The 15,000-nt window shown below is 46.6% G+C and overlaps 1 protein-coding gene across 4 annotated transcripts in view; it reads left to right on the top strand.

Annotated features, from left to right (window-relative positions):
- usp25 (ubiquitin specific peptidase 25) overlaps positions 1 to 15,000 on the top strand; it is an 82,558-nt gene that overhangs the window by 58,640 nt on the left and 8,918 nt on the right. For 2 of the 4 annotated variants that reach the window (XM_063202969.1, XM_063202968.1), the window contains exons 19-24: positions 2,134 to 2,814; positions 5,938 to 6,033; positions 7,700 to 7,878; positions 9,255 to 9,333; positions 9,773 to 9,852; positions 10,739 to 10,862. In XM_063202969.1, coding sequence (XP_063059039.1) covers positions 2,134 to 2,814; positions 5,938 to 6,033; positions 7,700 to 7,878; positions 9,255 to 9,333; positions 9,773 to 9,852; positions 10,739 to 10,862 — 1,239 coding nt within the window. The remainder of the gene's footprint in view (positions 1 to 2,133; positions 2,815 to 5,937; positions 6,034 to 7,699; positions 7,879 to 9,254; positions 9,334 to 9,772; positions 9,853 to 10,738; positions 10,863 to 15,000) is intronic. The other 2 variants (XM_063202970.1, XM_063202971.1) reach the window with 2 other exon arrangements.

The raw sequence follows: 15,000 nt of genomic DNA, 5'->3' as shown, positions 1-15,000 counted from the left end.
TAGGCCTCCAGTATCTTCACACGTCACTTCCACTCAGTCTATGACACCCTTCCACTGCCGTTTTTTTGGTAGGCCTACAGGTCGACACAGCATGACTCGGATGCCACTTTCTGCTTTTCGATTGTGGGCCAAAAAGTAGCGACCGAACTGCACATGTCGAGCTGTAGTAGGATCTAACAAGAAGCGTCATTTTGTTTCTTTTCCGGTATCCACTTTATGTCGGGTGAACGCCCCTTTAGGAGACCTTCGGTTAGGAGACCTTCAGAGTCCTGAGGTTGAGAATCAATTAAGTCCCCTTAGCGCTGTAGATGGCGGTAGCGCACGTCTTGCGCAAACACCTCAAAAAGAGAAGAAGTAGTAGGGGACAACGCCCCCTTAGGAGACCCAACTTGAGCACACGCTTTTGCATTGAGTGGGCGTGTTTTGCGATATCTTGTTCTGATTCAGTATTTTTGGTCGAGCTGTAGTAGGCCTACCAGAAAACTGGCAGTGGAAAAGAGGCATTACTGTGTTCAGGTCGACCAGAATGGTGCCGGTACCGGTGTACCCACCAGTTATGTTCGCCACTAAAGTGCTTCCCTGCAAACCACCCACATTCATACCGGACTCTGAACTTTTCCACACGTGACTTGTGTGTTACCTGGATGAACCTGCTGACGTCCATGTTGTCGTTGTGGTGTGCGGAGATAGCCGAGTTTTTTTTTTTTTCGGTTTGCATTGCGAACCGACTTTCTGGTTTGCAAACGCTAAGCTCTGTGCCGTGAACACACCGGGCGAATTGTGATTTGGTGCGGGAACGGCCACCGGCACGGTTCTCAGTCGGCCTGGTTCTCATGCGCCATCTGCTGTCCCCTCCTTGTCACTCTCCTTCACATCGAATTACCTTTCTTTCCTCTCCTCTTCTCTAGCTCACAATCTCTCCTTTCTTCTCCAGCCCTATCCTCTCCATTCTTCGCTTGTCTCCTCTATTCTCGTCTCCTTACCTTTGTCCTCCTCCCTTTTCCCTCTCTTCTTTTCCTCTTTTTTACTCTTCTCTTGCTTCATAACCCCCCCCCCCCCTCGTTGCCTCTCCTACTTTTCTTTTCTTTCCTTTTCTTTTTCAGACTCTTTTGCTTTTGCTCACTCTTTTCTTTTTCTCACTCTTTCCTGTTCTCAACTTCTCTTTTCATTCACTCTTCTGCGCTGTCTTTCGCTTGACCGCATGTGCTCTTTCACTTGATCTCTTGTTCCCTTTCACTTCTGTCCCCTCTCCATTTCACTCCTGTTTTCTTTCTGGGGCTCTCTCGCTTTCTTCCCGTTGCTCTCTTCTAGGGGTGGGCGATATGGCAAAAATGTTGTATCACGATTTTTTAACATGAAATCACGATTTCGATTTTTTATCACGATCTTCCATCCAAAACATAAAAACAACAAAAAACTTTCATATACTTGCAATTTGTAATTTGCAGTCAATAAAATGTTAACACACTGATGATACTCTCATAAAGTGTACAATTGGAATACAATAATGTAAAGAATAAAGTTAAGACAACAACACAAGTGAGAAAACGTCACTCTGATACTGATAATAAACATCCTCACTGCAAGACGATCTATACGATTTCTCCACTTTGGCAGATTCGAGACGATATTTTACTCAATATCGTGATTCACGACATAATATCGTCATATCGCCCACCCCTACTCTCTTCTTTCGGTCTCTTGCTTTTACTTGCTCTTTTTCTCTTGCACACCTTCGCTTTTTGCAAACTTGCCTCTTTTACCCTTGCTCTCTTGTGCCACTTGCATTCATTTTTTTGTCCAGCAATTCCTTCCCACCTCTGTCACTCGGATCACTCAATCACCATTTCCCAATGTCTAGTCTTGGTAGCGCGTGAAACGCCTAGTGGTTGAATACTCTGCGGAGTTTACCAAAGACTATACAACCACTGGGCGTTAGGCGCATCACCAAGGCTAGAACACTTGACATTGGAAAATGTCTTTGACCTTCTCTCACCACTTTCTTTCCTTTTCTTTTGCACTTTTCATTATACATCTTTTCCCGCCATTTTCTTGCCTTCAGGCCTCTGTGTTCCACACTCTTTTCAGTCTTTCTCTCTCCCTTTCTCTCTTTTTCTTCTTCTTCTTCCACAGTCCAATTCCATCCCTCCATTCCCGACCCATCCTCACCACGCTGAAATGCCTAACCCCACACACACTGCCCACCACCACCCTCTGCCCACTCCTCCGCCATACCCCGAGCGTGAAGATGCAGCATACCCAGACCTACAGCCAGAGCCAGACCCCCTTGTGGTGGTCAACCTCCACCACCCTCAGCAGCACAGCCATCAGCCCCCAACTCCGTACCCTGAGCATGGTGGTCCAGACCCAGAGCTTCCTGTTGTTGACCAGCTAGTGGAGGTCACCATCCCCAGAGCAGAAACCTTCATCCACGATTCCCAGCCAGAGCTCCCAATGGTTGAGCGTCACCCTCAGCACCCCCGTCAGCCCCCTGCTCTGTACCCTGAACATGGTGGTGCAGGTGTAGAGCCAGAGCCCCCTGTTGTTGACCAGCTAGTGGAGGTCACCATCCCCAGAGCAGAAACCTTCATCCACGAGTCACAGCCAGAGCTCTCAATGGTTGAGTATCACCCTCAGCACCCCCGTCAGCCCCCTGCTCCGTACCCCAGTCATGAGGGTACAGAACCAGTACCAGAACCGCAACCATTGCCATTGCCAGAGCCTCCTGTGGTTGACCAGATAGTGGAGGTGACCACCCCCAGAGCAGAAACCTTCATCCACGAGTCACAGGAAGAGGAGGGGTGGGACGATGAGGTAGCACCACCACTCCCACCCCCTTCCCTCCCCCACCCTGCCAAAGAATTGTCTGTTAGAGTAAGATACATCCAGAGTGCATTGCAATATGCAAACTTGCCTCCTCCACTTGCGCTTGTCTCCTCGTCCCGCCTCCTGGCCCCTCCTCCGTGGAGAAAGCGATAAAGTTTCCCAGCTGTCAGCCTAGCAACAACAACTTTTGAAGGACTGTTTTTCATTCTCCATCCCAATTGCAAATGAGAAAAAGACTCTACAATTGAACTTTTGCAAGATATTGAAATATAATGCTGTTGTCAGTGATGTCATCATGACATATTACTTCCTGGTACGAGGAGAGAAGCAAGTGGAGGAGGCAAGGTCGCATATTGCAACGCACTCCAAGCCCTTATGTTTCCTGGATCCATGTGACATCAGGTGAACGCCCTTTTAGGAGACCATCGGTTAGGAGACCTTTGGAGACTTTACAGTAGGTTGAGAGTAAATGGAGTTCCCTTTGCACTGTAGGTGGCGGTAGCGCACATCTTATGCAAGCCGTCACCAAATGCCTCAGAAAGAGGAGAAGGAGGAGGGGACAACAAACCCCTTATACCGTGTCCAGACCAAGAGCGAACTAGTGAAAGAAGTGAAAAAAGTGAAAGTGAACTACGCTGCCTGGTAGCGTGGGTAGAAGAAGTTTCGCCTTGAATTAGCTGTATTCGCTCCAGGCGCAGCATTGACATGTTTGATTCAGCTAATCACATAACGACTCTGGCTTGACAGCCTGGGACATTTGGAGATATGAAAGTTCCGATTGGTTTTCGCCGAACAGCGTCAGAGCGAATTCGCCTGCGATTAGATTTAGTTTAATCGTCAAAATTCGCTCTGGTCGCGCAAGAAGCTTCGCTCCTGGCGAATTCGCTTTGGTAGCGCAGGTCGCGTGCCCTCCATAGAGAAATAATGACTTCCGTCGCTCCGTTCGCTCCGTTCGCTCCGTTCGCTCCGTTCGCTCCTGGTCTGTACATGGCATTAGGAGATCGAACTTGATCACACTCCTTTGTATTGGGTACGTGGGGTTTGGGTTATCTTACTCTACTAGAGAATTCTTTGCCCCCTGCCACCCAACTTGCTCTTCCTCCTCACCCCTCTTCCTTCACCCCTCTCCCATGCCTGTCTGAAAGTAGTGCCAGGGCTGACCTGACCTGTAGAGTCGTGTCAATCCCAGGTTCAGAATAAAATAAAAACAAACAACAAAATGTCATCCAACAATCAATCAGATGATTGAGGAGAGCACGGAAAGCACCTACTGGAGTCACAGTAGTGGGTTGTCAAGAGAGACTGCCTGAATCTGTGATTGACATCTGTGTCTGACCTATGTCCTTTGCTCCTCTTGCTTAAACCCAAAGGTACTCTTGGGTCCTGAGGCTGATCCACAGATGCGTGCTTTCTGTGTGTGTGTGTGTGTCTCTGCTTGGCTTGAATGTTGGTCATGTGCATTTTTTCTGAAGGACTGTTGAAGGAGTAGAAGACTGCCATTGCAGTAGCATTACATTAATATTACATTTCACTGCTGACGCTTTCATTTATTCAAAGCGACTTACAGTTATTATTTTCAGGGTATTGGTTACAGTCCCTGGAGCAATTTGGGGTTAGGTGCCTTGCTCAAGGGCACTTCAGCCATGGATGGAGATGTAGGGAGAGGTCAGGGGGATTCGAACATGCAACTCCTAGATTGAAAGACCAACTCTCTAACCACTAGGCCACGGCTGCCCCATTGCAGTAGCGCAATAGAGCACGAGCAAGCTAATATGGAGCGTTTTCTATTTTGTTGGACCCCTTGTCTTGTGTGCTGCTACTTATTGCTTCAGGTGAAATTATTGTGGTTTAGGCAGCTCTCAAGCTCATGGCTTTGTTGATCATCAGCACAGACTTGAGTATTTACTTGAGCAGAACTAACATGACATTGGAACACAGTGATTACTGCTCTGTGTTGACTTTGTAGTGCAAAGTTAAGTTTTGAGTAGTATATGGTCAGCTTTGAGTGTGTTGCATCTCTTCTGGTCGCATAGCTTTGCTTTCATTTGAGTGTGCCGACAGTTATCCATGTGTTTGCATCAGTCCACCTTCCCGCACTGTGAAGATGGAAGAACCCAGATGAATTCCTCCAGCTCCATGTTGGAATCAGCAGAATGTCTTAAAGGGAAATTTGGTGTAAATTCAACTCTGGTTGTGTTACAACACAAGAAGCTGGTATGCAAATGGTGCTAGCCACTGTCATGTAAAACTTTGTTTTTAATTATTTTTTATTTATTTATTTTCTTTGTCTTTTTAATCAAGACCGTTTGCCCTGCTATTGATTGATCATTGTTTGATTGTTGTTTTAACATCAGTTCATTTTACACCAGATTTCCTCTCCTCTCATGCTTTCTAATGAAACCCATTGGATTCTTTATGCTAGGGAGTGTTGCAATTATTAACCAGGGGGCGTATTACAGAAACTTCCTATCTTGAGAATCTTGTCTTATCTGTCTAGTTACCGTGGATAGGAAGTTTTCTGTAATATGCCCCCAGAATCCTGTCTAGTCAGAGGTTCATGAAGTCAGTGAGTTTGTAAGTGACTCCTGACATGAAATATTTGGTTGGAAGTGTGTGCATATTTATTTGGCTTCCTGTGTTGTTGAAAGACCTCTGTCTCTCTGTACGTCTTGATCTCAAGATAATGAACATTTTTCAATGTCCTACAAATGTGTATGTGTGCGTGTGCTTGGTTAGTTAATGTGTACAATTGTGTGAGTGTGTGTGTGTATTTTCAGTGTGTGTGTTTAGTGGAGAGCGATGTTACTGTGGCCAGGCCCTTCCATGGGGGAAAAACAAGAAGGGATATTTACACACTACAAAAAAGCTCCCTTGTTGTGATTTAATGTGGCGTCAGGTGTGCTGAAGACCTTGCAGGTCAATACGTTTCGCAATTTTTTTTCCCCACACATTTAATCACGACTTGGGAGCTTTCTGTGGTGTGCCTATATCCCCTCTCTTTCTCCCTTTTGCATTATGTTATATTCTACACCTCCTTGGCAATTTGCCTTTATTGGGATGTGTGTGCACCTTACGGTACCCTTTTTGACATGCCCTTCCATCCCTGGGCAGGCCTTGCTGACTCCCAGTATGCAGGGTGTCCTCATGGCAGTGGGGAAAACCAGGAAAATATTTGACAAGTTGGGGCCCGAGACGGCCTTCTTTAAGGTATCTCCCCAACCGACCACCCCGTCTGGCTGCCCCCCTCCCTCCCTCAGTGTGGCATCCTGCATGAGGGCTTCATAGATATAATCATCCCGCCCCCGCACCCCAACGCCCAACCCCCCCACTTCACCGCCCATTCTCACACTGCATGCTCTCACTCAGTGTGTGAGTGTTTTACATTTGTGTGTGTGTGTGTGTGTGTGTTTGCGCTTGTGTCTGGACCTTGCGCTTTGATATAATAACTTGCGTCATGATGTTATCAAACTCGATCCCTGTCATAGTCACTGATATGGAAAACACCAATCACGGATGATTTAAAACTCAACCTCCTCCTGGCCCAAATCCCAAAGGCGTCTTGTCTTATTAAAAAACAAGAATCCTTCAAGCTCCATTATCTTGTCTCTCTGTGAAATTGGAGGGAACGCAAGATAGACTTTGACATGTCAGAGCATTCTGCTGAAAGGAGTTGGCATTAAAAACAGCACACAGACAGTCATAAGCAATTATTGTAATGGATCTGTCTTTACGGACCATCAGACTTCATTTTGCTTTTGTGAGCTTTTATTTTTTTATTTATTTTTTAACAATGCTGTATTTGTGTGATTCTAAAGTGATGCTGCACAGTTACACATGTGACTTCTTTGCTTCTTGTGTTCAGCACATGCCAGTAGCATGCATGAATCAACATGTTGATCATTTGTCGTGTGAATGGCCAGTTGTGCTTATTTTTGAAAATCGTTATAAACTCTAGCATGAAATGTTCATATGTAGGAATACAGTGAGCTTTTTTTGAACAACTGAGCTTTTTAACAAGTGTGGTTATAGTTGACTTGTTACTGGTGGGTAACACTGGTCCTGTAAGTGAGTGAGCCAATAAGAAGCTCAGGACTTGAACGACCACTTTACAGTTTCTTAATTATTTGTAACTTAGACAACGTTTTAGTTTCCAGATAGACTCTTATTCATTCATATTCAGATATCAAGTTCAGATATATTATTCAAAATCAGAAACACACAGAGGTTCAGCTGTGTTTCTCTTTAACAACACAATAACCAAAGCATAATACTGTATTATGTATGTAACACAACTTTTGAAAGGTTTTTTTATTTTGATATGTTGCTGTGTGTTGTGAATATTATGCTCCATACGTAAACTTGATCACATGCTAGCCACTCAGTCACAGTGCTTTGGCTGCTGCCCATGTGTGTATTTTAAGCATGTGTAGTACATGCCTGTATGTTTAGTGGATGTGTATCGGAGAAAGAATTTGTGTGTGTGTGTGTGTGTGTGTGTGTGTGTGTGTGTGTGTGTGTGTGTGTGTGTGTGTGCGTGTGCGTGTGCGTGTGCGTGTGCGTGCGTGCGTGCGTGCGTGCGTGTGAATGTACAGGCCTACTGTTACATGCCATATCTAATCTAATTCCACGTTCTTGTTGTTCTGTGTCTTGGTCTTTGTCTTTGTCTTGTGGGTGTGTGTGGTTGTGTGTATTTTGTCTGTGTGTGTCCATGTCCGTGTCCGTCTTTGTGTCTGTGTCTGTGTGTGCGTGCATGCATGTCTCTTTGTGTCTGTGTGTTTTTGTCTGCGTTTTTGTTTCTTTGTCTGCGTGTCTGTATGCATGCGTGCGTGTGTCTCTGTGTCTTTGTGTGTGCGTGCGTGCGTGCGTGTGCCAGGCGATCGAGGTGGAGTACACGCGTCTGCTGCACCTGGCCCAGGAGGACACGCCCCCGGAGAGGGACCACCGGCTGCAGCACCCAATCGTCTACTTCATCCAGAACGAGGCGCCACAGAAGATCCTCGAGCGCACGCTGCTCGCACAGTTCGCAGACCGCAACCTCGCCTTCGATGAGCGGTACGGTAGCCTGCTTCCCATGATCCCTCATTCTGTGTTTTCCATAAACGTTACGGTTCACGGACTTCCTGGAATATCAGGGCTGCTCAGGGGTCCGTTTCTCGAAAGCGTCTTTGCTATCATCGTTAGCAAAGTCCTTCGTACGAGCGACTCAACTGCATCTTGACAGCGACGCTCACCACTAAATCCAAGGGAATGGCGTTATGTCGTAAGACAGTCTTAAGACGGTTAGCAACGACAATAATCGAGAAACGGACCCCAGGTCAATGAGTCTGCTGCTTGCCTCAATGTTAATAAAGACATAGCCTCAGCAACCCAAAGCCAGTCAAATTGTGCTCGTGTGTGTGCATGTGTATCTGTCAGGGCATGCGTGTGTGATTGAGTTTGCTTGCGTACAGTACGGGAAAGGGTGTGCAGTGCAGTGCACCGCCGTCACAGTCCTGGTTTTGTAGTCGTCTATTTTGTTTATTTTCCTGGTCCTGAGTGCCTCATCTGTAAGGGCCAGAGTGCTCGGTGCCATGTTATGGGGAAGGCTAATTGGATTTATGTGTGCTAGCGTCCCGCAGCACTTAGCAGACATTTACTTTGCCTCCATTTAGATGTGGCCAAACAAGGCAATAAAACATAGTCCAGTGGCAGCCTTGGGTCTGATCGCCCCGTTCTCTTATACACATTTACTATTGACGGCCTCTCTCTCTGTCTTTCTATCTATCCGAAAACAAAAAAAGAGTAAGGTCAAACGGTTCTTACACTGCAACTTTGTTGCTTGTGTGTGATTCTGCAATTAGGAAACCATTATTGAATTAAAAAAAGTGTATGCTAGTTTGTATGTGCCCTATATATGTCTACAGTATATGTACTCTGTGTCAATTACATGCTTGACAATAAAAAATGGAATGCACTTAAAGGGGGATTTATAGGACTCTGAAGGCAAACTTTGGTCAGTAACAAATAGGGCTGTAAAATAAAGTTAAAAAAACCCAAATCAAATAGGGCTGTAACGATAAGATACATATAAAAATCATGGGGTGTATTGAACCGTTTGTCAAAAATCGTGACGTAAACTGAACCGTGAGTTGAGTGTATCGTTACAGCCCTAATAACCGACTCCTCTCCTTCTCACAAAGAAAAACTAAATTGAGTAATGTTTCTGTATGTATGAATGTTTATGCCTTTGAACATGTCTGGTGTCATGGAAGAGCGTTGTGCTCAGTAAATGATGGACACCTGACATTTGCACAATGTTTATAATGAAATTTGTATTTATTTATTTTTTAACCCACCTACTTCTGGCTGGAATGTGGTTTTAACCCCATAATGTAATATGCACCTTTGTAAATAAAGGATTTTATAAATTCTCCCCCTCTGTGTGTCAGGTGTAAGAGCATCATGCAGGTGGCCTGTGCCAAGATGGAGCTGATCACACCCGAAGAGGTCAACATGCAGGAGTACGAGGTATAGTGCAGCAGAGCATCTCATACCTCTAGCAAGCCCTTTGGTGTGTGTGTGTGTGTGTGTGTGTGTGTGTGTGTGTGTGTGTGTGTGTGTGTCTGTGTGTGTGTGTGTGTGTGTCTGTGTGTGTCTGTGTGTGTCTGTGTGTGTGTGTGTGTGTGTGTGTGTGTGTGTTCTCTCTGTCTGTGTTTTATGTGTGCGTGTGTGCCCGCGCGGGTGCACGTGCACGTGCATGTTGCGCATATGTCTGGGTGTGGCACCTTTTAAAACGACCAAAGCTTGTCATCTACTGTATGTATGTGATTTTTCTTTCTCTTCATCTCCTCTCTGCTCCACTTTCCCTCTCCTGTCTGCTCTGGTGTGTGTGTGTGTGCGCGCGTGTGTGTGCGCGTGTGTGTGCGCGTGTGTGTGCGTGTGTGTCTGTGTGTGTCGTCTGAGACAGTTGTGGCACAGAGAGTACCAGAAGTACCGGGAGACGACCGTCTACCTGATGATTGGCCTGGAGCTGTACAAGAAGGAGAGGTGAGACTAGAGAAGACAAAAGAGCAGCAAGTCCCATTAGAGCTGTTTCACCGGAGCCTGGTGAATTGCACCATCCTGTGATGCGCCGCGCCACACCACGCTGCACTGCCTGCGTTCTCCTCCCTCACCACTAGATGGCAGCATATAGCAATGAGAGATTAGTGAGTCTCACAACTGAGAGCTCAAAACGTTGAGGCTGAGGCAGACTCTGTAGTTTAGTAGTCCATGCTGGTACTGCAGAACTTTATCAGCCCGTTTCCCCTCCTATTTCATTTATATTATTAATCTGGTTATTGTTGTAATAAGTATTTCATGTTGGCTCTTTGGACATAAGTGACAGTTAGACAGTTGTGTGCTTTTTGTTTTGAGGCTGAAGCACCCTTAATGCTCGTACTAACAGCTGAAGTTTTCCGATTGCCATTATTTTTGTTATGCATCACTAGTTCATATGGGCAGGGCCGTATTACAGCTTATAGGCTGTAGGTTGCTACAGGTTACAGGTTACTATAGGTCGACCATAGAAGGCACCTGTGACAAAATTACGTTAACCATATCATAATTCTGGGCTAGAAATGAAGGATACCACTGATGGATGGTGCATGTGAGTGATGAGTGTTGCGCTGCTGTGCCAGAGAGAGTAGAGAGAGAGAGGTTCCATTGGCCCATTGTTTCCGGGTTCTATTATTGCAAGGGGGAGGGGGGGGAAATCCCCCCTTAGGCAGACCTAGGCAGACCTAAGGACTGTTCTATTCAATGCTAGGAGCATTATGACACGCCCCTTTAGGCAGACCGGAACCTGGTCATGTTAGGTGCCCATAGCAACCTATTACATTGGCATATCTCTATATACTTAAAGAATCTCTGGCTGTGCTGCTGTCCCTTTCAGCTATGTGGAGTCCCTGGTGTATCTCATCTACGCGTACCAGTTCAACAAGGAGCTTCTGTCCAAGGGGCAATACCGGGGTCACGACGAGAGGCTGATCGCCCATTACCGCCGAGAGTGTCTGTTGGTGAGTTGGACATGGACAGACGGACGGACGGACGGACACACACACACACACACACACACACACACACACACACACACACACACACATCCACACACATATACACGCACACACACACACACACACACTAGTGAACAACAGAACCTTTGGAGCCGAACACAGTTTAAAAATAGCCGCAGTGGAGAATGTTTGGAAATGTGTGGCAAGCGCCGCAGGCAAACTGCATTCTGGGAGTTTTCTTGGAGAAGCCACTCATGGGAAGAGTCTTTGTGTTGAGGCCGTGGGGTGTGGGGTGGTGTTGGCCCCTTTGTGTGTGAGTGTTGTGTCTTCCCACTGGTAAGAAATATTGATATCTTGGCTGCCGGAAAGTATGTTTCATCTTCTTTAGAGACAGATGAAGATGGAGTGTATCTGACATGAAGGCATGGAGTGAGTGCGCAGTCGACGATAAATGTAATTTTGTAACTGTGGTAGTGAACACAGTTGGCTTGCCTTACTTTACGCTGATGTCATCGCAGTATCACGAAGCCGGGAAGTGGGTTATCATGGCCCAGTGAAATATCCAGGCCGGTCCATTAGCGGTGTGAGTGCTTCCGCCAATGCTATCAAAGCAAAACTCTTACGCATACACACAATCTGTAAAATGCATTTACATTGTGCTGTTGAGATCTCTCATATCTATGGCTTGGATAAGGGTGATTAGTGTTGAACTTTGGCTCTATATAGGAATCTAGCATGTATAGTGGTCTACACAGCAGGTGTTAAATCAGATAGCAGAGAAGTGCAATGGGTTAAGATTTCTGTTGGAGTTGTAAAGATGTGTAGTCTGACACTGTGCGAGAGTCCTTTCTTTTGGGACATTTTGTGATTTGAGTTGAATTTCAGTCAGGAGAATCTATTAGGGAATAATTCCAGTAAAGTTTTTTTTGTTGTTGTTGAAGAATGTCAGCGCCATCAGAGCCAACTATATTCAAAATTGTACATTCCTCTTTATGTGCATGTTCTGAACATTTTTGTATCATTCATTTATGTCAGTATTTAATAAGTTAATAAACAAGGTATTTTGAGGACCTGTAACTCAATGCTGTATTTAAAGGACTTTGCCTCAGTGTTTAAGTATCTCACGCCAGAACTCGATATTTGAAGGACCCACTATGCAACTCGATATTTAAAGAAGTCAGTATTTAAAGCAACGCACTTGTCAGCTCAGTATTTAAAGAAAGCAGCTCGTCAATTCATTATTTACAGAGACCAACTTGTCAGCTTGTTATTTACGGAGGACCACATCAACACTGTATTTTAAGAAACTTCCACCTCAACGAGATATTTAAAGGGACCTATGAGCTCACCTCCATCTGCAAAAGAACCTGTGTGATCTCAACTCAATATTTAAGGAACCTCGGCTCGATATTTAAAGATCCTATGCACTCTCAACTCAACACTTTACAAAGTCTGTGCTGCCCTCAACGCAGTATGGAAAGCTACATCTGAGCAGGTCATACCAGAGAGAGTAGAGAGAGAGAGAGGTTCCATTGGCCCATTCTTTCCGGGTTCTATTATTGCAAGGGGGAGGGGGGGAAATCCCCCTTTAGGCAGACCTAAGGACTGTTCTATTCAATGCTAGGAGTATTATGACACGCCCCTTTAGGCAGACCGGAACCTGGTCATTTTAGGTGCCCATAGCAACCTATTACACTGGCATATCTCTATATACTTATAGAATCTGTGGTCATACTGTATAGTGACCTTGTTGGCTCTGCTGTATATATCCAGAGCCCTATGATCTGTCCTGTTGCTGTGCTGCGTTGTGCTATCCTAGTGTTTTCATTATTAGTACCACGCACTGATGAAGGCTTGATAGCCGCAACGCGTTTGCTTTTGGACATGGTGGTATTAATATAAATAAATAATGAGACGCAGTTTGTGTGTGCGGATTTTTCTTCCTTAAGTTGATACATTTTATCGCGCACCCAAAGACTTTCGTTTTTTCCCAAGAAGTTGAGCGCGTTGAGCGCGGCCAAAACTATCCTAGTGTATCTCAACGGAGGCTCTACAGCCCCTCAGGGGGGCGTAAGGGAGCCCTTGGGGGGCATTCAGAAGGAGGCAGCTGAAAGGGGGGGGGGAGCATTAGTGTATTTCATTTTTAATACTAACTGCATTGGCAGGCTTATGTTGAGGTCAAGGGGGCGTTGGGAGGCCTATGATGAGGTTAAAGGGATAGTTCGGGATTTTTGACATGAATCTGTATGGCATCCCCATCACCAGTGTTATGCATATTGGCAGGCTTATGATGAGGTCAAGGGGGCGTTTAGGAGACCTATGAGGAGGTTAAGGGGGCGTTTAGGAGACCTATGAGGAGGTTAAGGGGGTGTTTGTTCATGAAAAGTTGACAACCACTGTGCTATCCTATCCCATGCTATCCAGTATGCTATGCCCAGCTCTGCTCTGCTCTGCTCTGCTGTAATGTGTTGTGCAGCGCTGTGCTGTGTTGTGCAGCGCTGTGCTGTGCTGTGCTGCAGTGTGCTGTGCTGTGCTGTGCTGTCCTATACTGCATTATCATATCAGGGGCTGCCAGCCGTGGCGTCTGGTCAGTGTTGGCCAGCGTCTCTCTCCTCCCTCCCCTCGCCTCGCTCCCCTAATCAGTGCAGACTATAGGGGCCCCGATACCATAGCACTCGCCTCAGCTCAGCTACGCTCTGCTCCGCTCCGCAGTGCAGCTCGTGTAGTGTAGTGTAGTGTAGCATCTCATCTTCTCTTGGCCACTTCTGTGATGGCCACCTGCTACACACACATGTGTGTGCATACTTTTTGTTCCTTATTGTGCTCGCATGTACACGTGTGCACACACACACACACACACACACACACACACACACACACACACACACACACACACACACACACACACACACACACACACTAACACACAAACACACACACACACACACACACACACACACACACACACACACACACACACACACTAAACATCCACCTTGTGCTGCACCCACACACACTAAACATCATATTGGCTCCTCTGTGGCACTTTATAGAGCTTGAGTCCTGCCTTGCCTAGTGACACCAGCCAAAACGCTGTGTTTTAGTCCCAAAAGCCCTCTTGGAAGAGAGTCAACAATACAGCTTAACCTTTAAGAGTGTGGGTTTTTGAGCATTCTATAAAAAGAATGCGTTCTATAACAATGCAAGATTCTACAATTCCATATTTTATTGAATGACGCCCAGAATTCTATAGAACTTTCACTGCCCGAACATTCCCGCCACACCGTTGTGACGGTACACTCTTAAAGGTTAAAAACAGAGCCGAGATCAGCACACAGACAGAGGACTCGATGTGTGTGAATTCTCAATTTGTATTAACAGAGGAGTGCAACACCACCAGTTCATCTGTCATCCTAATCTAATGTCTTTTGCTTGTTGTTTCAATGAGCCAATAAGGATGACTAGCGTAGTATTGGAAATGTTGAGGTGGCCGCAATGTACACGACATTTTTTTGGGGGGGATGCTTTCAGGAGGCGATGCCAAGGCTGGCTAGCCAAAACAGGAGGACCAGATCAGTGTACAGGAAGAGGAAGAGGAGGATGGTGTTGGGGGGGAGAGGTGGTGGGTGGCGGGGGTGAGGAGGAGGAGGAGGGTTTTGGGGGGGAAGGGAAGAGGTGGGGGGTTGCTGGGGTGAGGAGGAGGGTTTTGGGGGGGAAGGGAAGAGTGGGCAGGGTGTGCTGGGGTGAGGAAGAGGAGGAGGAGGAGGATGAGGAGGGTTTGGGGCGGAAGGGAAGAGTGGGCAGGGTGTGCTGGGGTGAGGATGAGGAGGGTTTTGGGGATGAAGAGGGGGGAGGGTGTGCTGGGGTAAGGACGAAGAGAATGAGAAGGGTTGGGGGGGTATGCTGGGGTGAGGATGAGGAGGGTTTGGGGAGGGGGGAGGGTGTGCTGGGGTGAGGAGGAGGAGGGTTTGGGGATGAAGAGGGGGGATGGTATGCTGGGGTGAGGAGGGTTGGGGAGGTGAGGACGAAGAGGATGAGGTGGGTTTAGGGATGAAGGGAAGAGGAGGGGGGGTGTGCAGGGGTGAGGAGGAAGAGCTGCCTCCTGAGGCGAGTTGTTTTCCTGTGGACTGTGGCTTGGCCC

Source organism: Engraulis encrasicolus, chromosome 7, assembly GCF_034702125.1.
Source record: "Engraulis encrasicolus isolate BLACKSEA-1 chromosome 7, IST_EnEncr_1.0, whole genome shotgun sequence".
In the NCBI taxonomy this organism is placed as follows: Eukaryota; Metazoa; Chordata; class Actinopteri; order Clupeiformes; family Engraulidae; genus Engraulis; species Engraulis encrasicolus.
Note: the sequence above shows the minus strand (reverse complement) of the source record. Positions and strands in the feature narration are given on the sequence as shown.